At 38.5% G+C, this 23,200-nt stretch overlaps 2 protein-coding genes across 7 annotated transcripts in view; one reads left to right on the top strand and one right to left on the bottom strand.

The window, feature by feature from the left end:
- Positions 1-23,200, top strand: part of kcnc2 (potassium voltage-gated channel, Shaw-related subfamily, member 2) — a 314,895-nt gene that overhangs the window by 181,646 nt on the left and 110,049 nt on the right. The gene's annotated exons all lie outside the window — the stretch shown is intronic.
- Positions 6,458-21,960, bottom strand: LOC125882493 (cytochrome b5). The gene is made up of 5 exons (XM_049566203.1): positions 21,640-21,960; positions 8,702-8,830; positions 8,556-8,585; positions 7,983-8,017; positions 6,458-7,590 (listed from the first exon to the last, which is right to left on the bottom strand). Exons 1-5 carry the CDS (start codon positions 21,775-21,777, stop codon positions 7,506-7,508), a joined length of 417 nt encoding a protein of 138 aa, XP_049422160.1. The 5' UTR covers positions 21,778-21,960; the 3' UTR covers positions 6,458-7,505.

Raw genomic sequence — 23,200 nt, forward strand, 5'->3', positions numbered from 1 at the left:
ATTTGGACAAACTAACATAATCATCAATTAAACAGTCAGTTTTAATACTTGGTTGCAAATCCTTTACAGTCAATGACTGCCTCAAGTGTTGGACACATAGACATCACCAGATGCTGGGTTTCTTCTCTGGTGATGCTCTGCCAGCCCTTTACTGCAGCTGTCTGCACTTCCTGCTTGTGTTTTGGGTGTTTTGCCCTCAGTTTTGGCTTCAGCAAGATAAACGCATGCTCAGTTGGATTCAGGTCAGATGATATGACTTGGCCATTGCAGAACATTCCACTTCTTTGCCTTAAAAATGTCTTTGGTTGCTTTTGCAGTATGCTTCAGGTCATTGTCCATCTGCACTGTGAAGCATCGTCCAATGAGTTTTGAAGCATTTGGTTGAATCTGAGCGGATAATGTAGCCCCAGACACTTCAGCTTTCATCCTGCTGCTCTTGTCAGCAGTCACATCATCAATAAATACAATAAATACAAGAGAACCAGTTCCACTGGCAGCCATACATGGCCATGACATAACAGTACCTCCACCATGCTTCACTGATGAGGTGGTGTGCTTTGGATCATGAGCAGTTCCTTCCCTTCTTCCTTCTCTTGTCTTCCCATCATTCTGGTTGTTGATCTTTGTTTTATCTGTCCATAGTATGCTGTTCCACAACTGTACAGGCTTTTTAGATGGTTTTTGACAAACTCTAATCTGGCCTTCCATTTTTAAGGCTAACCAATGGTTTGCATCTTGTGATAAACCCTCTGTATTTATTCTAGTGAAGTCTTGTCTTGCTGACAAGAGCAGCAGGATGAAAGCTAAAGTGTTTGGGGCACCATTTTCTGCTCAGATTCAACTAAATGCTTCAAAACTCATTGGACGATGCTTCACAGTGCAGTTGGACATTGACCTGAAGCATACTGCAAAAGCAACCAAAGACATTTTTAAGGCAAAGAAGTGGAATGTTCTGCAATGGCCAAGTCATATCTACTTATACATATATACTTTATTCATTGATCATCATGTTTTTTTTTGAACCCCCCTGACAACTTTAGTTTCTTAACAGATTCAGAGTATTAATACAAAATATAATCAAAAGCAAAATATGATCAACTCATAAAATGTATTATTATAGATTAGACTGTCCAGCAGTAGCCCATTTAAAAAAACAACTTTGAAGTTTTGCACATTTCTGCACAAAATATGTCAAACTGTTCAGCTCTTTCATTTTAGAACAGATATATTGCATATTTCTGAAACTATTTTTCATATTTGTATTTAATATTTTTCCCAAATCTATATTTATGTTTCTTCACTTTTGTAGCACTTGCTTTACTTTGTATTTTCTGTTATGTTTGATGGTGTGCACCAAAACTCCTATGCAAGTTCCCTGTTTGTGAAAAAAACAACAACTATTTGACAATAAACTGTATTCAGAAGTCATTAAAATGAGCTCCACCTTTAGCCTACTAGCTGAACATATCATTAATTATAATGCAATAAAATAATATATATTATTCTGCATAATGTGTACCCTTACTTTTGGTACTTTAAGTATGTTTTGATGCTATTGTACTTTTACTCAAGTATCATTTTACAATGCAGCCCCAACGGGCACAAGTAAGTGTTCTCATTGTGTCGGTCCCAAGCCCAGATAAATGCAGAGGGTAGTGTCAGGAGGGGCATCTGACATAAAATCTATGCCAAATTAAACATGCAAATCACGAATATATGACTTCCATACCAGATCAATTGAGGCCCGGGTTAACAACGACCGCCACCGGTGCTGTTGACCTACAGGGTGAAGGTGGAAATTGGAGGACTATTAGTCGAAAAAGGAGAGGAGGAAGGCCTGTCCACAGGCAGAGGGAGAAGAGGAAAGGCAAGAGTCTAGAACTAAGAGTAGGGACTTTGAATGTTGGGACTATGACAGGTAGAGCTGGAGAGTTGACTACACGATGCAGAGGAGGAAGGTGGATATATTGTGTGTTCAGGAGACCAGGTTGAAAGGTAGCAAGGCTAGAAGCTTAGAAGCAGGGTTCAGGCTGTTTTATCATGGTGTAGATGGGAAGAGAAATGGAGTAGGAGTTATCCTGAAGGAGGGGTTTGTGAGGAATGTTCTGGAGGTGAAAAGAGTGTCAGATAGGGTGATGAGTCTGAATCTAGAAATTGAAGGTGTGATGTTCAATGTTATTAGTGGTTATGCCCCACAGGTTGGATGTGAGTTAGAAGACAAGGAGAGATTCTGGAGTGAGTTTGATGAAGTGATGCAGAATATCAGGTGAGAGAATGGTGATTGGTGCAGACCGCAATGGACATGTCGGGGGAGGAACAGAGGTGATGAGGAAGTGATAGGCAGGGTTGGTATCCAGGATTGGAACACAGAAGGACTGGTGGTAGACTTTGCAAAAAGGATGGAAATGGCTGCAGTGAATACTTTCTTTCAGAAGAGGCAGGAACATAGGGTGACTTACAAGAGCAGGAGCACAGAGGTGGACTACATCTTGTGTAGACAATGTTATCGGAAGGAGATCAGTGACTGCAAAATTGTGGTAGGTGAGAGTGTAGCCAGACAGCATAGGATGGTGGTGTGTAGGATGCCTCTGGCGATGAGGAAGATGAAGAGGACAAAGGCAGAGCAGAGGATGAAGTGGTGGAAGCTGAAAAAGGAAGAGGGTTGTGTGATTTTCAGGGAGGAGTTGAGACAGGCTCTGGGTGGCCAGGAGGTGCTCCCAAATGACTGGACAACTACAGCTAATGTTATCAGAGATGGGAAGGAGAGTACTGGGTGTGTCATCTGGATAGAAAGGAGATAAGGAGACCTGGTAGTGGATTGAGGAAGTGCAGGAGTGTATACTGTACAGAGAAAGAGGTTAGCTAAGGAGAAGTGGAACACTGAGAGGACTGAAGAGAGAAGACAGGAGTACAGAGAGATTCAGGGTTAGGTGAAGGTAGAGGTGGCAAAGGCCAAACAAAGGGCGTATGACGATTTGTATGATAGGTTGGACAGTAAGGAGGGGGAGACGGACTTATACAGGTTGACGAGGCAGAGAGATAGAGGTGGGAAGGACATGCAACAGGTTAGGGTGATTAAGGATAGAGATGGGAAAGTACTGACAGGTGCCACAAGTGTGATGGGAAGATAGAAAGAGTACTTTGAAGAGTGCCAGAAAGACTAAAAGGAAAGGTGTACAAGACCGTGGTGAGACCAGTGATGTTGTTTGATTTAGAGACAGTGGCACTGGGGAAAAGACAGGAGTCAGAGCTGGGGGTAGGAGAGATGAAGATGTTAAGGTTCTCTCTAGATGTTTTGGAGATAATGTCAGAGAGGCCAGACTGAGATGGTTTGGACATGTTCAGAGGAGGGATAGTGAATATATCGATAGAAGGATGCTGAGATGGGAACTGCCAGGCAAGAGGCCTAGAGGAAGACCAAAGAGGAGATTTATGGATGTAGTGAAAGAGGACATGAGGTCAGTTGGTGTGAGAGAAGTGGATGCAGAGGATAGGGTTCAATGGAGGCAGATGATTCGCTGTGGCGACCCCTAAAGGGAACAGCCAAAAGAAGAAGAACAAGACTCAAATATCGTTTTGAATGCAGGACTTTCACTTGTTACTGAGTATGTGGTATGACTACTACCGAACTTAACTGAACCTTACGGTACTGCATCGTGGAAACAGGGCTTTTGTAGTCCTTTTTTTTTGCATTGTTTTGCACCTTTTTGTAGTAAGTTTTTGTCTATTTGCAGTTCCTTTGCATGTCTTTGTGGTCATTTTGAGTCTCTTCCTGGTTCGTATGTTTTAATTTAATATAATAATGGGGGAACAGAGTTGTCTCACCTTTAAGATGGCATTGAAGGTAGTAACAGCTCCAAGGCAATGTCTGAGTCAACGGGTCAGTCAGCAGGACGGGATCATGGATAGCACAGGTGTGGTGTTATGATGATGTGCTATGTGTCGACCATCCTTAAACTCCAAGCAGAGGGTAAGATCAGCCGCCATATAACAGATTTGGTAAATGATTATTGACATGTTAACGCCATTGTTATTGTTTATAAAGCACTGCTGATGTCCAAGTTATATGTCACACCAGAGGCCGATGCTTTTGTGTTACATGTCACCATCTTTTGATTCAGTGATGCTGGCATGCTGTCTATAATCACACTGGAGCGTCATGATGTCGGCGTTGTTTGGTTCTATGTAAAAATGTGAAGGCGTCAAAGAAACGACTTTGTGGTGCTATCTCTGTGTAAAAAGGTCTGGTGTGACATTTTGCAGGTGAAGGCTAGGGCGGCCCCCTGACACTTGGGGCCCCTGAGCCTGTGCCCTGTAGGCCCCATTTAGTAACCAATCTGTGGTTGTTTCATATCCACAGGGTGGTGCTGCAGGACTGTGAGTTTACTCAGAGACTGAGTGACTGAGCTGCATGTTGCAACATATATCTGATAAAGCAGATAAAGATTAACTGGAGTAAAAAACACCTTCCACTCAGAATTTTTTTTCCTCCGGATTTCATATTGAAACGTCAGAAATATGACTCACTGTGTTGTAAATGAAATAAAATTTTGACAGTCAGCTTTGAGTAATTATTTTTATTTTTATGACCTCTTGACCTCTCTTTGAGCAGCTTCCTTTGAACAAACTTCACATTTTAAATCCACATTTAAGATTTTTTATTCTCATGTATGTTGTTGTGAAGTGGCTGATTTTTGTCATGAAGACAAATCTAAATATTTACCATTTTATACGATTTCATGTCACTTCCTCAAACCAAAGTGAAGGCTAATATTTCTAAAGCTGATAAGAATCAGGTGAAAAATCAAAACAGGTCTGTTATTGAATCATTTTATGGTACAGATACAATGTGTTTGATTTGCAGGCAGACGGACTGACGGACTGACAGACTGATATCCTTGACCTGCTCAGTGGACGTCTGATCTTTTGTCAAACACAGACTCGAGTTACCAAACTGACCTTATAAAAATCCTGCAGTGTGCAGAGTTCAATCTGCTGACACTGATCTTTCAGTGTCAAATTATTTTGTCAAAGAAGGACCTCGTGGTTCTATGTATCCAAAATATTAAAGTTATAACCTGTCAAACATTCAGCAAAAAATTTAAAAAATGATCTCACAGATGTTTCTAACCATTTTAATGTGCAGAGATCAGCTGCTCCTGATGAATCACATCATTGTGTTGTTGACACTGTCTCTTTTGGGCTGACGTGATCTTACCAAGCGACCTCAACTGGTCCTCTACTGCATGTTCACCACACTGAACTGTCAGTCGCACATTCTGCAGAGCACCTTGTTTCAAAGGCAGGTTTCACATTTAAAACCTGGACCTCATAATTACATCCTGCTTCACTGTAAATATCAGAGCTGCTTCAGTCTGACTCCTGCAGTTCACTTCACCACTGCAGAGTCCAAAAGTTGACCCAAAAACAAACAGTAAGCACACTGATGGCTCACTCTGTTAGTCTTGATTCCCAACCCAGTGACCACAATAAATGTTGGCATTGTGCCTTTCTGCAAACTGCTGATTTGTTACATTTGTACATTATTATGTAGCAGATACACTGAAACTTAACACTGTGGTTAATGTGTGGTTATGGTTAGTAAAAGATCATGTCTGAGCTAAAATACCAGGTTTTGGTGGCATAATCCCTGCTGGTAATACAGCAGTGTCTCAGTAAAAACAACCACTTTTTGTGGCACTATCCTGGCAGAAAACACAGCAATATTTTAGATTAAAGAAAACAACGCTTTTCATGGCACTATACCGGCAGTAAATGCAGCAACGTCCTGGTATAAAACAATGCTTTTCATGGCAGGAAAAGCAGTGATGTCTTGGTGAAAAGCAACATGTATTTACAACATCTGATGCCAACAATAAAAAAGAAATGCTGCAATACTTTTCGTGGCACTATACTGACAAGAAATGCAGCAGTGTCTTGGTAAAAAAAAAAAAAAAATGCTTTTCATGGCACTATCATGGCAGAAAAGCAGTGATGTCCTGGTACAAAAAAATAAATAAATAAACACACCGCTTTTCATGGCACTGAACCAGAAGTAAACACAGCAATATTTCGGCTAAAAAAAGAAATGCAGCAATGTCTTAGTGAAAAGCAGACAGTTTTTGTGGCATAATCCTCGCTGGAAAAACAGAGAAAGGTTGCTTAAAAACACCCATGTTCAGGGGCCAAAAAGCTGCTGGAAAAACGTTGGTATCAGATGTTGTACATTGAATTTTGGTCACCGGATGTCACAATCTAAGTTCAATCAAAAATTAAATTTAACATTGGTGGCCAACTGGAGTATTTATTATTATTTATGTTCCCTTTTTTCCTGCACAGTTGAAGTTGTTTACCCTGAATGTTATCATGGGTAGAGGGAGGGGTAACATCTGTCAGTCAAAACTTGTCTATGCAGTGAATTGTCAAAATAGTATAAACAAAAATTTGGGAAATACACTTCATTCAAAAATAACTTTATTTATAGTCTTGGGGTCTTTTGCACCCATTTGTTTTTATCGTATACAATTTAAAATATCAAAATAACAAAATCTACCTTGACTTCCATTAAATTCTCTTGAGACAACAGTTGTGACGGAAAACAATGTTAGGGGTACAGGTTTTCTTCCAATCTTTGCTTTTTTCCTTGAGAACTCACACCCTGTGGTCATACAGGTCAGAACACACTGACTTCAGTGTTTAGAAATGAAAGTCGGCGATGATGTTAAGAGTGCCACACAGCTGATCAGTTTCTGGTCATTATCAGAATTAATAGGAGGATAATTTGGTGTAAAAAAAAAAAATCAACTGTGACAGTCTGAGAAATGTTTGGTTTCCTCTGCTAGAAACAGCTTCACTGCAGAGTCCAAGAAAAATGAGACTTTGACAAATCTGGAACAAATCAAAGCTTTAAGCAAACTATGAAAAGCAGTAATTTGGAGATCTAAAATAAGTCCTATAATAGTTTAAAATAAACGAATCCAAAAGGCACCTGCAGAGTCATAACTTCATACATATTCTTGGGGAGATCATCAGTGTTTCACGTTATGATATCCTACATAAAGAATCTGAGTACAGTCACATGACTGTCATCTGATGATGACACCATGATGCTGATGATGTTAGCTGTTGATTGCATATTTCTAAACTCATTTACATTCAGTTACAAATATATAAAAGATACAACAAATTATACGTTCACTGCATTTCTACAAGATTTCACATTAGAGAAATTTCACAAAACATCAACAACATAAATGACTTCATTACCATAATGCCATGTGATTGGTTGGTTGAACAACATGAAATGAAACTTGGGTATCATGGTACTGCGAGTCAGCGTAGAGTTATTGATCCCAGAACAGATACTTTTAATCCATTCATCAGTTGATTGTTGGTTCCCAGCAGTTGGTCATTCTACGCTGCCACTGGCTGCTCCAGCTGTCAATTAAGAGTTGGGGAATTTGACTGTAGTGCCTTTTGATGACATCACAACTGCATGACTGAGGTCACTCGCTCTCTGTGGTGAGGATGCGGTATATCAGCGTGACGATGACCGCAACCAGAGCAGGAATCACCCAGTTAGTCCATGAACTGCAAGACAAAGACAGCTAGTTAAATTTATCTCTGACTCACAAACAAACCCACCAAATAAACCACCAACTGCAAGAGAAAGGCAGCTAGTTAAATATATACCTAACTCTCTAACTCACTCACCAGTTATTCCACTAACCAACCAACTAACTAACTAACTAACTAACTAACTAACTAACCAACCAACCAACTCAGCTTAAAACCCAGTGAGATTGAGATCTGTGGGGTGAAGAGGGAGAATCCCTGAAATTGGATGGTAAATAGTTTTTCGGCTCTAATCACTCTCACGCTGTGTCTTTCCAATAGCTGTATATGCAACTGCCACAAGTCAAATTTAATTCATTTTTCTGCCTGAACACAGCTTTGGTCTGTGATTGTGAGTGTGTGTGTACCTGGGCTCGTCCTTCAAAGTGGTCACTGGTGTTTCCTGTAAAACACAAACCACAGACAACATCAAAACAAAGAAAACATTTCCATAAAACACATTTCATACACAAGAGGGAAAAATCATAAGAATTAATGCACAACCACTCTGATGCAGCAAGCATACCAGAAAATACACTTGTAAATGATTTATTAGCTACAATACAATTTTCATTAATCAGAAGAGATAGGACCATGAAAAGTAACAACTACACACATTATCCAACCAGGAGTCAGAGATGCAAAGAAACTGATGTTTAAGAGACATGCAGCTGTAAATTAATACTGCACAATATTGCATTATTGCATATTAAGGCGTGACACATTTGAAAAAGACTGTTAAAAATCTGTGTAGCAAAAGAGCTGATACCCTCATTTTTTTTTTTTAGCTTAGCTCCAAAAACACTGCATTCTACAGTTCCCATAATGCAACTGGATAGCCATTTTTATTCTCCACACCTCCAGTTTGTCATGAAACATTTCTGTTACACATCTGTAGTCTTTGAGACCGAACTGAGGTAACCCTGATGACATTACATTACCTCATGTGTGGCAATCTTGTCTCTGTCATCCTGCAGATAGACAGACAGACAGACAGTTATGTCACATGACATCCTCAGCTGCATTACATCATTAAGAGTGTTGCTACAGCTCCCAGAGCAGTTCCATTCACACAGCAGACACTGACCGGATGCAGCTCTCCAATCACCATGCTTTCAGACATCTCTCTGGCATCGGTGGAGTGTCCGACATCCTCAAAGCTCTCGGTGGCGTCTCCTCCCGCCTGCTCCCTCAGCACCTCCTCTCCTCCAGGGTGCTGAGATAAAAAATAAACACACAAACTGTGATGCATTTATTTATCATTCAGCTGTCAGTTCAGGAAATTACAATTTCTGTTGTTCACCAGAGAAACAGCTCAGGTTTGCTTCCAATTTGCAGCAAAAAAATCCCCCGGCCCAGAAAGCATTTTCTCAATAGATCAAATCAAATCAAATCAACTTTATTTATATGGCACTTTTCATACAACAGTAACACAAAGTGCCTCACAGAGGTTAAAAACAACAAAGATCCAAACAGAAAACAAAAAGAAAAGAGAAAACTCAACCCTCCCACCCAACAAAAAGCTATTTAGCTCATAAAATTGAGTTAGTAGCTAGGTAAGAATGATCTAAAACAGAGACATAAAATGCATCAACACTAAAACCTATAGGCTAACTAAAATAACAAAAGATGAAGGTTAAATGAGATAAGAACGTAACAAGAGGAAGGGTAAGAATATAAAAAATAAATAAAAAATAGATAATAGATGGATAAATCGGTTATAAGAGGAATTTAAAATAGATAAATAAAGAGATCAGTTAAAAGCCTGATTAAAAAGATGAGTCTTGAGCCTCTTTTTAAAAACATCAACAGTCTATAGATCACAATTATAAAGATGTAAAACTGTTGACAGGACACCTTCAACTGCAAACAAGGTCAATTATGACTACCTCTATCCTGAATTTTAAGTCCATGGAGGTTTTATATTTGTAAAACTTTCCTCAAACCAAGAAAAGCCATTTAAAAATCAGAGACATCATCACAATGTAAAGTCTATGAGCCAAGTGGGAACTTGTGGGCGGGGCCAGCAGTAGAAACACTGCTGCGCATATTCAGTGGGCCACATACCGTGGAAGGGGACCCTGGCAAGCAATTCCATTGGACTGTATAGGCGCCATCTTTGGGTTCAGTATCTAGTTATTATTATACATCATGTTCTTCATTTCCTGGAAAAGTTAATATTGGAAACACTGCAGCATATTTGCACTCTGTCATAATTAGCTTTCTGATAGATATTTTGTTTTTGTTGTTATTTATTCCCCCTTTTTGCTCAGGGGAACAAAGAAATTGGAATTACCCGGACGATTTCCACTGCTTCTTCATCACTGGGCCCATAGAGCAGGCACACTAGAGACTTACAGCCACTGGGCATGGCCAACCATGGCTGAGTGTGCCCAAGCAGCTGACTTCTGGTTTAGCACTCTGCTAAATTGAATGGGGATAAAGTAATTTAATCCTGAGCTATTTTAGACTTTACAAATGTTATCAGACTGAATGAATTAAATCTTGATAGTGGAACGAGTAATTTGGATTGCAACGTTAAAAAAATGTATCCACTGATTTATAGATGTCTCTTTTCCAATGTAAGTCTATGGGAAAAAGTATTTTGGGCTCCACAGCATCACGTGACAGACCCCAGGAAGTGAAGTACCAATGTTTGGCCACTAATAAAAATGGCTTCAAGGCCTGGTGCACTTCCTGGGGGCCTGATGCAACTTCAGTCAGCAGTCAACTAGATTGCCTGTACTCTTGCCTTTGTTGCTTGGATTGGTTAGGTTTAGGCAAGAGGACTGGCATTGGTGAGGGTTAGGGTAAGAATGTCAGGGCAAGCCAATCAGATGCAGAGTAAGGCAGGTCATGCCTTCGCTATCCTCAAAAACACAAATTTGCTCCCTGGGATGACAGAACACTGTTAGTCTGGAGCCCTGCTTTTTAGCCTGCACAAAACTAACATCACACAACAGAAACACGTCGGCCACTGCCAATGGTGAATGACAACTTATTTAAATATAAATCGGTGCATCCCTCGTTTCTGCCTGTTCAAGGTCCACATCAATCAGTGAATCATTTGGTTGATAAAACCTTCATGAAGCTATAATCAGCATGTTTGGCTAATAAATAATGGTCTTGTCTTTGTTCTGTATTCAACTAACTATGTGTCGAAAAGATTTGCAAATTATTGCATTCTATTTTTATTTACATTTTACACAGCTTCACAACTTTCTTGGAATCAAGGTTCAACTATCCATCCATCCATCCATCTATCTTCATCCACTTATCCGAGGCCGGATCGTGGGGGCAGCAGACGTCCCTCTACTCAGCAACGCTTTCCGGCTCCTCCTAGGGAACCCCAAGGTGTTCCCAGGCCAGATGAGTTATGTAATCCCTCCAGCATGTTCTGGGTCTGCCCCAGGGCATCCTACCAGTGTGATGTGCCTGAAATATCTCCAGCGGGAGGCGCCCAGGAGGTATCCTGATCAGATGCCCAAACCACCTCAACTGACTCCTTTAGATGCGAAGGAGCAGGAACTCTACTCTGAGCTCCCTCATGTCCAAGCTCCTTACCCTATCTCTAAGGCTGTGCCCAGCCACCCCACAAAGGAAACTTATTTTGGCCGCTTGTATCCGCGATCTCATTCTTTCGGTCACTACCCAGAGCTCATGACCATAGGTAAACTATCCAAAATATAACTAGTCATGTTCTGCCCTGACACAACAAGATGACAACGTGAGATGTCATCCTGCACGGTAAAATTATTTGGTTCCAGAGATTAAATCACACTGATAACCACAAACACAAAGGCTGTTTTCAAAAATGAAGATTTATCAAATATATATATAAATATATAAATATATAAGATAAAGCTGGTGTTATTCTGTTTTTTTTTTTTACTCTCAACAAATCCCATTAAAAAAAACAAAACAAAACCATCAATGTGTTTGTTTGTTTCTCAACATTGTCTGACTTCCTGTCTCACAGCTCACAGACTTAAAAAACACAAATATTGAGTTTGAGTGTGAATAAACTAGTACGTGTGTGTGTGTGTGTGTGTGTGTGTGTGTGTGTGTGTGTGTGTTCATGATGATGAAGCAACAACAGTGTTGATGTGTTTTTAACAACAATGAAGAAGTAGATACCTGTACCTATCAGTGGATACATTTACTGTCAGTTTGGGTCTGAACATGAGATTTGTTGATGAGATAAATTTCTCCAGATGTGCTGTTTTATCAGTAACCTCTAAAATCCAAGTTTTTTTTAAATAAAATGTTATTTGTGCATTGATACCAAATTATTCAACTTCATAAAAATGTGCTGCACTGATTTACCAACAATGCGAGGCCAGAGCTTTAACAAAGGCAGCACACACACATACAGGTGTGTGTCCTCAACAGAACCATTAAAACGATGGTTTGTATGTTTTGAAGTGAGGTTGTATGGGTACTTAACCATAGTCAGTGTATTACATGCAGTAGATGTGAGTCTGCATGCCTAAAACTTAGAGAAGCAGGCTGGGGTCCAACATGGAAACTAAGCAATCTACTGCTGTGGATGGGGCAGCAAAACACATTTTGACCAACTAAAAAAATCAATGTCAGTTTCAGAGTATGCTATATTTATAGTATTTCCACTGTTTTACTTTGTCGTCAGACGGCCTGTTCATCAATGCTCTCATTAAAGCCACCAGACTTCACTGACAAAAACTGCAATTTAAGCCGCCTGAACACAGGAGCTGCTCATATACTGCTGCTTTGAACAGATAGATTGCTTGTTATTTTGTGACTTTGGTGAATCTGAACTAACCCTTTAAACACCAAAGTCACACAATAACACAAACTAGCTAACTGATCGAGGCAGCAGTAGACCAGCAGCTCCTGTGTTCAACAATGTTAAATCACTGTTTTTCAATTCAATACATTCAATTTTATTTATAAAGCCAAATATCACAATTTGTCTCAGAGGGCTTTACAGCATACGACATCCCTCTGTCCTTTAGACCCTCGCAGTGGATAAGGAAAAACTCCCCCCCAAAAACCCTTTAATGAGAAAAAGAAATGGTAGAAACCTCAGGAAGAGCAACTGAGGAGGGATCCCTCTTCCAGGACGGACAGGGGTGTAATAGATGTCGTACAGAACAGATCAACATAATATATTTACAGTAATCCATATGATGGATAATGGAGTCTGCTTTTGAAGAGAGCGATGTAACAGCTTCATTTTTCCTGTTGGAAATCGCTGTCTGACAGCACGGGAAAGCAGTGAACATATTCTAAATATAGCATACACTTAAACTGATAGTGACTTTTTTTTTAGGTGGGCAGGGATCAACGCTAAGGTTTTTTTTTCACTTGCCCGGCCGGGCAAGTTGGTCAGAGATCTACTTGCCCGAAGTCAGTTTTTACTTGCCCTAAAAAAATTGTTTAATTTAAGCGGCTATCAAATAACAAAGACTGCAGTTATTTTTATGTAATGTAATCTTTATTCACACTGTATTTATTAATTAAAACAACATATGTCATGTATTGTAGCTTAATTCCTACACAAATATGACAGTGTCAGGGCTTAAAGTGAAAAATTGTCAATCATTCTCCGTCTATAATTTTGCGCCCTACTTGAGCCATGCCCACCTCTATTTATTTTTCACCCCTCTCTCCAGTTCTGCTGTATTAACACTGGGTTTAATATATTTTGCTTCCATCTCTCTGCCCTGCTCTACTCTACTTCAACGCTACTTAGCTCTCTCTTTACTCTGCCAGTAGACTACCACATCTACCTGTTGCACAAAACAACATTTTTTGTACGCTTGCAAAGCACAGCCTGCTGGGATGTTTCTATGTATCTACTGGCACCAGAAGGGCTCTTTAGGACTAAGTACATTCAGTACATGTGTGCACAGTCTGAGCAGGTGAAATGTCTGTCTAGCTTACATATGAGGTGTCTCAAGATTTAGGAAAATACAATTCTGTTGAATATAATAAAAGTAAAAAGTCACTTGACATGCTGCTGTTTTGTGCGATGACCTATTTAAGTGTTGGAAGTTGTTATTTACGTGACAACGCCTGAATGCAACACAAGCTCAGCATGAGTGCCGTGCTGCACTGCTGTGCGAGCAGCTGTTTGTCTGTGCATAATGTGCAGTATGTCGATGGTTATTTAGGGTAGGTGTAGGTGGGACTTTTTTTAAGTAGCTAAAATACACTGATCAGCCAAAATATTAAAACCACTGACAGGTGAATAACTATTATTATTTTTGTTCCAATGCATTGTTCTGCTGGGAAACCTTTGGTTCTGGCATTCATGTGGATACCACCTGACATGTTCCACCCACTCAAACACCATTGCAGACCAAGTACCCCCTCTCATGGCAACAGTATTCCCCAATGGCAGTGGCTGCATACTGCAAACACTGCTCAAGAATGGCCAAAGGAACATAACAAAGACCTCAAAGTATCAACCTGGCCTCCAAATTCCCCAGATCCCAGTCTGAATGAGCATCTGTGGCACGTGCCATTAACCCACCTCATAACCCACTAGACTAAATGGATCTGCCACCAACACTTGGGGCCCTATTTAAATAGTCTAAAACGCAAAGCGCCAGGCGTGCGGCGCATGGGCGTGTCCCAGTCACTTGCTAGTTAGACAGCGCGTTTTTAGACTGTGCGCCATGGCGGAGAGTCTAAAAGGGTTGGACTTACTCTGTGAATTAGTCATGGATGTGTTTTGGGCGTATCATTCAATAAGCCAATCAGAGTGTCACCTCTCATTCCCTTTAAAAGAGGCGCGATTGTAGCGCATGGTGGAGGGCTAGTTAGATGGCGGACCTACCAACTGGAAAGAGTGAGCGTTTTACAGCTGAGGAGACGGATCTCCTTGTGTGGAAGGTGAAGGCCCGTCAGAACCAGATCTACGAGGACAGCAAACAGGCACCCAAGCTCCCCGAGGTAAAGCAGGCGTGGGATCACTAATACAAGAAAGACATTACTAAATATCTGTGGAATATTATTCAAACCTGTTTTCATCATATAACAGAGCACAGCTGTCAGGACTGCCGCAGAGTTCCCCAAGGTGCTGATCCTGCAGCTAGGACCTGTTCAGCGTTTTCTCCCCCACCCACGTTTGTGAATTGTTTTCACACGTTTCCTAGAGCTGTGTTCTGCCTCTTATTTGCATGTGTGTCCTCTCTACACTCAGATAACAATATAATAATATAATATAATGTAGCCTAGTATATGGGTCAAAGACGAATAAGGATTTGAAAATTGAAAATAAATCAAATTGGCTAAAAAAGCCAATTTAGGCACTTTCTATTAGAGTGTCCTGTATACAACTCAACAAAAAGAATTAATTTTAAAAATGCAATTAACCTTTTTCAGTCAATTATATGGATAATCCCATGGAAAATGTCCTTCCTGGGTAACGGGAATGGAATTGAAAGTTAATTAAAATGTCTGCCATTGTTGGCATATAAAAGTTTATAGATAACTATAGTTAGAGCTCAACAAACAATTACTGCTCAGAAAACAACATTTTCATCACAATTAATGTAATATATTTGGATATTTACACTGAAATGGGTTCATTAGTTGCTGTTGATCACACAATGTTCCATGCCAAAAAGAGAAAAAATATGGAAAATGTGACTGACAACTGTTAAAGATCTGAAAAAATGTGTTTTTAATCTTTCATTTCATGCAACAATGTAACTCATTTATCAAGTAATGCAATGATGTTCCTGGGTCTAACTGACCCGGTGGATATTTAACCATCTGAAAGTAGTTGAAAACTAGAAAAGCACTCAGAGAGTGCAGACCTCCGCCAAGTAGGTGATATTCCCTCCCCCTCTGCATTAGATTTTGCAGCCTGCATCACAATTAGGTTATTTGCATCACTATCATTATGAGGTTATATATGCCTTCACCATGGAGACACTGTGGTGTATTTATTTCGTTTTTATTTTGTACCAACACAGAATATAATCTTTTTTTGTATTTTTCACTTTCTTTTTTCCAACACAGAACATTAATTTCAACTTTAGAATTTAACAATATTTAGCAAGTAGAACGAGACGTGCTTTCCTGCCACCAGATGGCACTATTTTCAGCGTCTTAATTGCTGCTGAGGTTGTCAGACCATAGACTTTATTTATTATTTTATCCACTTTGCTTCAACTGATCACCACCAAAATTTTATCATCTTTTCCTTCTCCCATTATCCACCTTTCCTGGAAATTTCATCAAAATCCGTTCATAACTTTTTGAGTATTTCTGCAGACAAACAGACGAACGAACAAACAGACAAATGAACAGACAGACAAACAGAACAACGTCGGCGGAAACATAACCTCCTTGGCGGAGGTAAATATATTTTTCTCTATAAACATTATCATTAGCTCAATTGACATTAATATAATCATTATTTAATGTAATCAGGTGTTTCACCCCTTACAGATCATGGTTTACTTATGAGAATTCACTCGTTTTTCATTAAAAAATAACTTTCAAACTGATTTATTTTAGTACACTGGCAAAAATGAGGCATTCAATATTCTAATTGGCCATTTTTTGATATGAATGTTTCTCTTGGAGTTGATGGTCTGAAAATTCATCATCATGATCAGAGTTGATCTCAAGATCATCTTCATTTTCAGACAATTTCTCCTCAACTTCACTATCCTGATCAAGGATATGTTCCAGAGCCTCCTGGGCTGTCATTCTCTTCTCGTGTCTCGATTTGCAAGAAATGTGATATTTTTATCCTTCCTCCATTATCACTGCAGTGTCAGTAGTCATTTTACATTTACATGTTCATTACACTAATCAAGTCCAGCAGAAACGGTTTCATGCTCCAAAACTTAATAAAAACATGTTTTCTGTGTTCTTACACTTTGAAACGGGTCAATTTGACCCACAACATAACAGGAGGGTTAACTACAACATCTAAGCCTTTTGCAATGAGTGTAAACCTATTTTGATATTTTTTTCCTTTTTACTGATCTGCCCTCACTAAATCACAATACCTTGCTCTCTTTTCCTCAAGATACTCAGCCCTAGCTTGTGGATCAGCATTCTTCCTGGCCCTGTATAGTCTCTGCCTCTCCTTATTAGACAGTGGCATCTGGAAGAACAAAACTGACCCTGAAACATCAAAAACTGTACTAAAACCTTATTAAAAACATAAATATTAGATTATAGCATTATTATTGGTTCATTTTTGGACAATAACTTCACAAAAATCTATGATAATGGCCTGTGTTCATTGAATCAGATGAATTCAAGATAAATAACAGAAAATGCCATAAAAGTTAAAAAAAAAAGACATAATATTGTTATTAATGTAACAATATCAAGTCAATGCCTAAAAAGCTACAGATACTAATACAAATCTGTACTGATAAACATGTCCACTCTGGATAACAGAGGACATGTCCTGGGTAACAGAAGATTTTTGTTATCCAGGAAGGACATATCGTTATCCAGGAAGGACAAAAAAACACTTTTCCCTTTATAATCAGGCTTTAACTAGGCCTACTGTGGAAAACTACAACTTAAACTTCAACACATCAATGTCATATTTCCCATGAAGTAGGTAGTTTTTAAATATATAAACATCATAAATGTTTTATTAGCGTTATCCAGAAAGACACATGATTTGAGGACATAACGCACCAGTGACCAAAAAGGTCAAAGTATCAACATTTTAAGAGAGACTTTCTGACCTTGTAATGTGTTTTGGGGGTCCTTCAGAATCTTCTGGCTGATGCAACAGTCCGTCACATGACTATCCAAATCCAAATATGGTAATATATAGGACATTACCCAGGTAGGACATTATGGAAATCCAAATATGGAGACAAAAGTATTTCTTGCGTTAAAATGTAAATAAGCTTAGCATTGTTACTATATTTGCAGATGTCATTGCAAACATTAACACAATTATGCCCCAGTAGATAATTAATGCTTTTATTAAGATTTCTGACATTTTTGGCATATTTTAGTACTTAGATTTAAGCGGGGACGTTACCCAGGAAGGACAGTTTGGTGCTTTTGAGCTCAATAGCTCCTTAAATTTTCATTTCTTATAGTGAATACACATATGAGTAAATAAAGAGGGGAGAGTTGAGTAACATAATGTAGTGTTTTGAAATATTTATATATTTTAAACATTATAAATATGCTTGGGACACCAGAATTGACATGCCACGTCTTTGACCCATATAATGTAGCCTAGTATAACATGTTAAAATAAATGCAATATGTGAGCTTTGGTTTTCAATCAAAAAAATGATTGATTGGTCAGATAATTTCACAATTTCATTTGTCATTCTTTTTATGATAATCATTATTACTGCGATTAAATCATTCTGATTAATGACTGACCATTAAGACGTGTTTCTGATAAATATTTTAATGTGCACAATAATAACCTTTCACATTGTAATCATATTTTTATTTGTTATCTTTTGCATATGTGTGGTTGCTCCGTGTGTGTCTGAACAGAGTGCACGCGCGTTGTGCACCCGCCTAGAGACGCATATTACTAACTTGTTTAACAGCGACATACTGCGCCGTTGACCTTAGACCAGGTTTTTGTTGGTCACTGGCGCATTTGCTTTTTACGTCATCTAACTAGCAACGCGCCATGACTGCGCCTGACCACTCCTCATTTTTAGACCAGCACACCCAGAGAAGCGCAAGTTCATTTGCTAGTTAGACGACAAGGGCGCAGGGCGTGAAAATGACAACTGCGCCTGCATCTACATAGCAATGACACTCGCGACATGGATTATATGCCCTCCGCCGTCCGTTTTAGACCATCTAAATAGGGCCCTTGGTCTGCAATGGTGTTTGAGTGGGTGGAACATGTCAGGTGGTATCTACATGAATGCCAGAACCGAAGGTTTCCCAGCAGAACAATGCACTGGAACAAAAGGATCAAAGTTATTCACTTCACCTGTCAGTGGTTTTAATATTTTGGCTGATCGGAGTACGTTTTGCTGCTGACCCATCCACGGCAGCTTAGCTTTCATGTCGGACTCCAGCCTACTTCTCCAAACTGGGGGCGTGCTGACTGACGTCTGCTGTAGGTCATGACTATGGATAAGTACCACATACAACCCCACTTTAGAAAATCTGAACTCTCTCTTTTAACTCCGGATCCAGGAGCTGCAAACTGATCTGACTCTGACAACAAACAGTTCGAAACTCAAGGAAAATGCCTCCAACATAAACATAAACATCATTATTCACTCAGTGTCTCTTCACACTTTCAGATGTAAACTGTGACTATTCAGACTGGACACGGGATCAACAACATGTCTACACCCTGAACCATGTACAGCATTAAACCAGCAGCAGGAAAACAACAAGTCATTCTGACAAAGTGATCGGTCAAAGGTCCAAACTGTTGGCCAAGGTAATCAGATAAAGCTTTACTCCAGACGGCTGTAATTTCCTCGTCATTTTGTTTTCTTGAGGAAAAAAAAAACAGTAAAATTTGTCTATAGATCAGCGGACATTTCAACAAATACTAGGAATTAAGCTTCTTAAATTGATAATGACTGAATATGAATCTGGGTTTAAAAAGTTAGGAAAAACTTTAACTACATCTCCATAATAACTACAACATTACATCATTCTTTTGAAAAACTTCTTAGATGATTATGGATCTCTTGAGTTTTATCCTGCTAACCTCCCTACCCTTAAGATTATTTTCTTGATTAATCAATTAATGTTTTGTCTACAAAAGTTCAGAAAATCTCCACGGTCTAAGATGAAGTTTTCAAATGTCTTCTTTAGTCCAACCAACAGCCAAATACCAGAATATGTTCAGTTTACTGACATCTGAGAAGCTGGATCAAGTAGATTCTACTGCTAAAACTGACAAACAATTATGACAGTTTTACAGAAATTACCAATATATTTTCTGTCAACCGACTTATCAATCAAATAACTAATCATTGTAGCTGTACAACATACATGATGTATCACTACATATAAATAGAAAACGTTAAATTTTAGTCTAGTATTTGAGAAATCTGCTGTCTTGACAAAGTCCTCACTTGCACTTCCTGTCATCACATAAACTTTAAGCTCATTAAAACTGTTTCTTACAGAAAAATTAAAAAAATATTTGATATTATCTGACAAAAAAGAGATGTTGTTACACCCATTGTAAAATAATTTTGTGCTGAAAAGTTAGCTTATAATGTAACAAGCACTTGACTTATTGACACAACACCTCTCTTTATACTCTTAAAACAATATTCACAACTTGGATTAATTTACTATCAAAACACTAACTTTGGCTCAAGATGGCTCAGTGGGCTTTAAGAGGTTTTACATCCAAAGAATGTTTATAACCATTAACTGCCTCACCGAATCAATGGCAACCACAGCTAGCTTCCAATTTAGACATTGGTACATTCAGGATTGAATGCAGGTGTCTTTTGACTGGAGACGTGTCAATACTACTTGGTACTGAGTAATTTAGGTTGACACTTCAAAGGTATCAATACCCAGCCCTACTTTTTAACCCCTTTAGGTCACATCCCCAGCTATATTGTGCATCCATTTAACAATAAGTGCCAAAAAATTGCAAAAATAAATGCCTCAACATTTTTACATGAAATCCAATCATGTTTTCCTCCTGTAAAACAAAATATGTTGTGCTTACAGAAATTAGTTCCAACCAGTTTTAACCAAAAGTAGCACAGCATCCGCCCATCAATCAATCTGCAAGTTTAAGCCACACATAGCTCAGACTAAGTTAGCTAGCTAGCAACAGCTTTGAAAGTTTGAGTGACAGGAAGGTGGCATCCTTTGACAAATCACTACCACGATGAAATTGTTGGTTAGGTAATGTAACCCCAAATTCACATAGTAGGCTAGATGTAGCTGTAACTGTAGCTGTCACTATTTCAGTGTGTTTTAAAGTCTCATGTTGGTCAAAACATTTTGTCTAATGGTTTTAAGCCTGTTTTTTTTGCTAGCTAAAAATCAGCACTAGTATTATCACAGTTAACCATAGCTATAAAAACACGGGACTAACCAAGCTAGCAGCTAGCATTGAGGTTATATCCACCAAAAATCCAAGATGACACCAAAACGCCAAACTCTAGGCTTCAAAACAGCAGTCCACAAACCAATGGGTGATGTCACGTGGTTGCATCCATTATTTTATGTCTATGGTTTGGACATGAGTAGTTTGAGGCACAGTTATTTCATAAAGTCAAGATTATTTTGTCACAAAATAATGCAAAATAAATAAATAAATAAATACATAAATAAATAAAAAGTTAGCAACAAAATAAAAGTCTTAACTTTTCATTCAAACAGGGGCAAATATATAAAGACTGATATTACCTTATAGGCTAGGTTTACGTGAGCCGGTAAGTAACAACAAATCAAAGAACATAAATGCTTAAGATATTTAAATTATATGAGAGAGCCCAGCAAGTTAATTTTTTACACTATGAAATGATCCACTCACTTAATATCTTAGTCACTACTATTTTATCATCAGATTTAAGGGAACATTGCTACAATGTTAATTTCTTAAAATAAGAACAGTTTTAAACTCCCCAATATCCAGATTAGTATGGACTCAAATAAAAATCTGGTATAAATCAGGCTCTGTATTAAACCACATCTGAATTCTGTTCAATAATGCTAACAGTTAATACTACTGGTACTATAATGCTAACCTGCTTAACTACTTTTGGGCTCTTTTACACATTCATACCTAATACTACAATCACCTGACATTAATTTATAGTTGGATGTTGGCTTGAGCTTTTTAGAGGTTCCCCCAGGAGCCTTTCTGGGGTCCCTGTGCTGCTGACCTGAGCACAGAAACCAGTTTGCAGCCTGCTCAACTGGTGCCACCGGACTTCAGCAAAAAAAAGGCAAATTTTACAACAGCTAACCACACATGAATGTTAAGTTAAGTGTGTTTTCTGTATTTTACGCAAGTTCCTGGTGTGGGATATTTCCTCACACTGACTGTCGCAACACTTAAACTGTGCTCACCTCTTCTAGAAACTTGGTGACATCGTAGACTTTGTGATGGATGATGATCCACGTTGATTTGAACGAGTTCTGCTCCTCGATCTCTGACAGTCTGTAATATCTGACTCCATTAGGGCATTTTTCCTCCTTTTCACCCATTTGTGTATCTGAAAAGTCCGACAACCTGAAAGTTAAAGAGCCGCTGACAGTCGACCGGAGCTGCTAAACAGCCTGATAGTGGTTTTATAATGCCACCGAGCCTGTCAGGGCCGTGACTCCGCATAAACACACCGACATTTAACCCAGTTTCTATCAACAAGAGTCCCAAGTTTCAGAGGTGGTGAGTTCACGGCCGTCAAGATCTCTGGAATACGATACCAGTAGTCCGGCTTTTCTTTTCAAAGTAAAGGTCTCATTTAACTGATGAGTCTTGACAGGTCAAGGTTTAACTTTACTGTCATTATACAACTCAGGATTTCACTTTGAAATGTAATTGTAGCCTTCTCCATGATGCACTCATACACAAAATATATTATTATTATATTTAAATATCATAAACTAGAATTAAAAAAATAAATTAGATTAAACCGATCAAATTCGGCAATATCATTGTAGCAATACAGGAAAAAAAAGGAGAAAAAAAAGAAAGGAATGCCTTCTTTTGGCATGGTCTATCCCAGACATTTTTTCAGCGTTATGAGTTAGGTTAAAACATTTGCTAAAAAGTAATCAGTTAGTCAATCAATTAGTCATCTGTAACCTATTTCCATTCATTTAAAATACAAAAGTTACCATCCCAAATCTGTGTATATATAGATATATATCGAAATAGAGATGTATGTATATGTATATGTATGCACACAAAAGACATGTATAATATCAGTCTAATATGCAAGCAATAGAGCAAAAAACTTTAGAGTAGTGTAAGTGAGGGAACTGCAAAGGTAATGGCATACTGATGTGCATGAATAATATACTTTGTGGCAAGTTATTTAGAATCAGACTCAGAAATACTGCAGTGATCCCCATGGGGAAATTGTGGTTTGTTACAGTCGCTTTGATGTAAAGCATAGAGAATTATAGAGATAAAAATAAGAAGTATAAGGTATGAACAATTCAAAAATACAAAAGTAAAATATGTGCTTTGTGCTCCAATATTTTAAACTAGTATGTAAGATATTAAAAAAATCAAAATATGTTAAACATGGTGAGTAGCCTACATAAAGTGTGTCTAAATATATAAATGTGTACAGAAAAATGTACAAAAGTAGTATGTAAGTAGTATGTAAAGTATGTACACATAACAATATGTGTATTTTGCGTCAATGCCACATTATGCTATTAATATTATATTATTCATTTTTTGTTTTGTTTTCACAGCCATACTTTTTAGCAGATAGCCAGACTGTGTCTCATACCGACTAATTTTATTTGTAAAGGGACCATGTACAATATTAAACATAAATGTCACAAGAGTTAGCTTAAGGCTAATCTTCAGTCTTGAGTATTATCGTTACATTTACACAGAAAAGCAGCAGTTTTTCATGAAAGATTAAAGAAAGAAAATACACATTTTTCTTTT

Source organism: Epinephelus fuscoguttatus, linkage group LG22, assembly GCF_011397635.1.
Source record: "Epinephelus fuscoguttatus linkage group LG22, E.fuscoguttatus.final_Chr_v1".
Lineage (NCBI taxonomy): Eukaryota > Metazoa > Chordata > Actinopteri > Perciformes > Serranidae > Epinephelus > Epinephelus fuscoguttatus.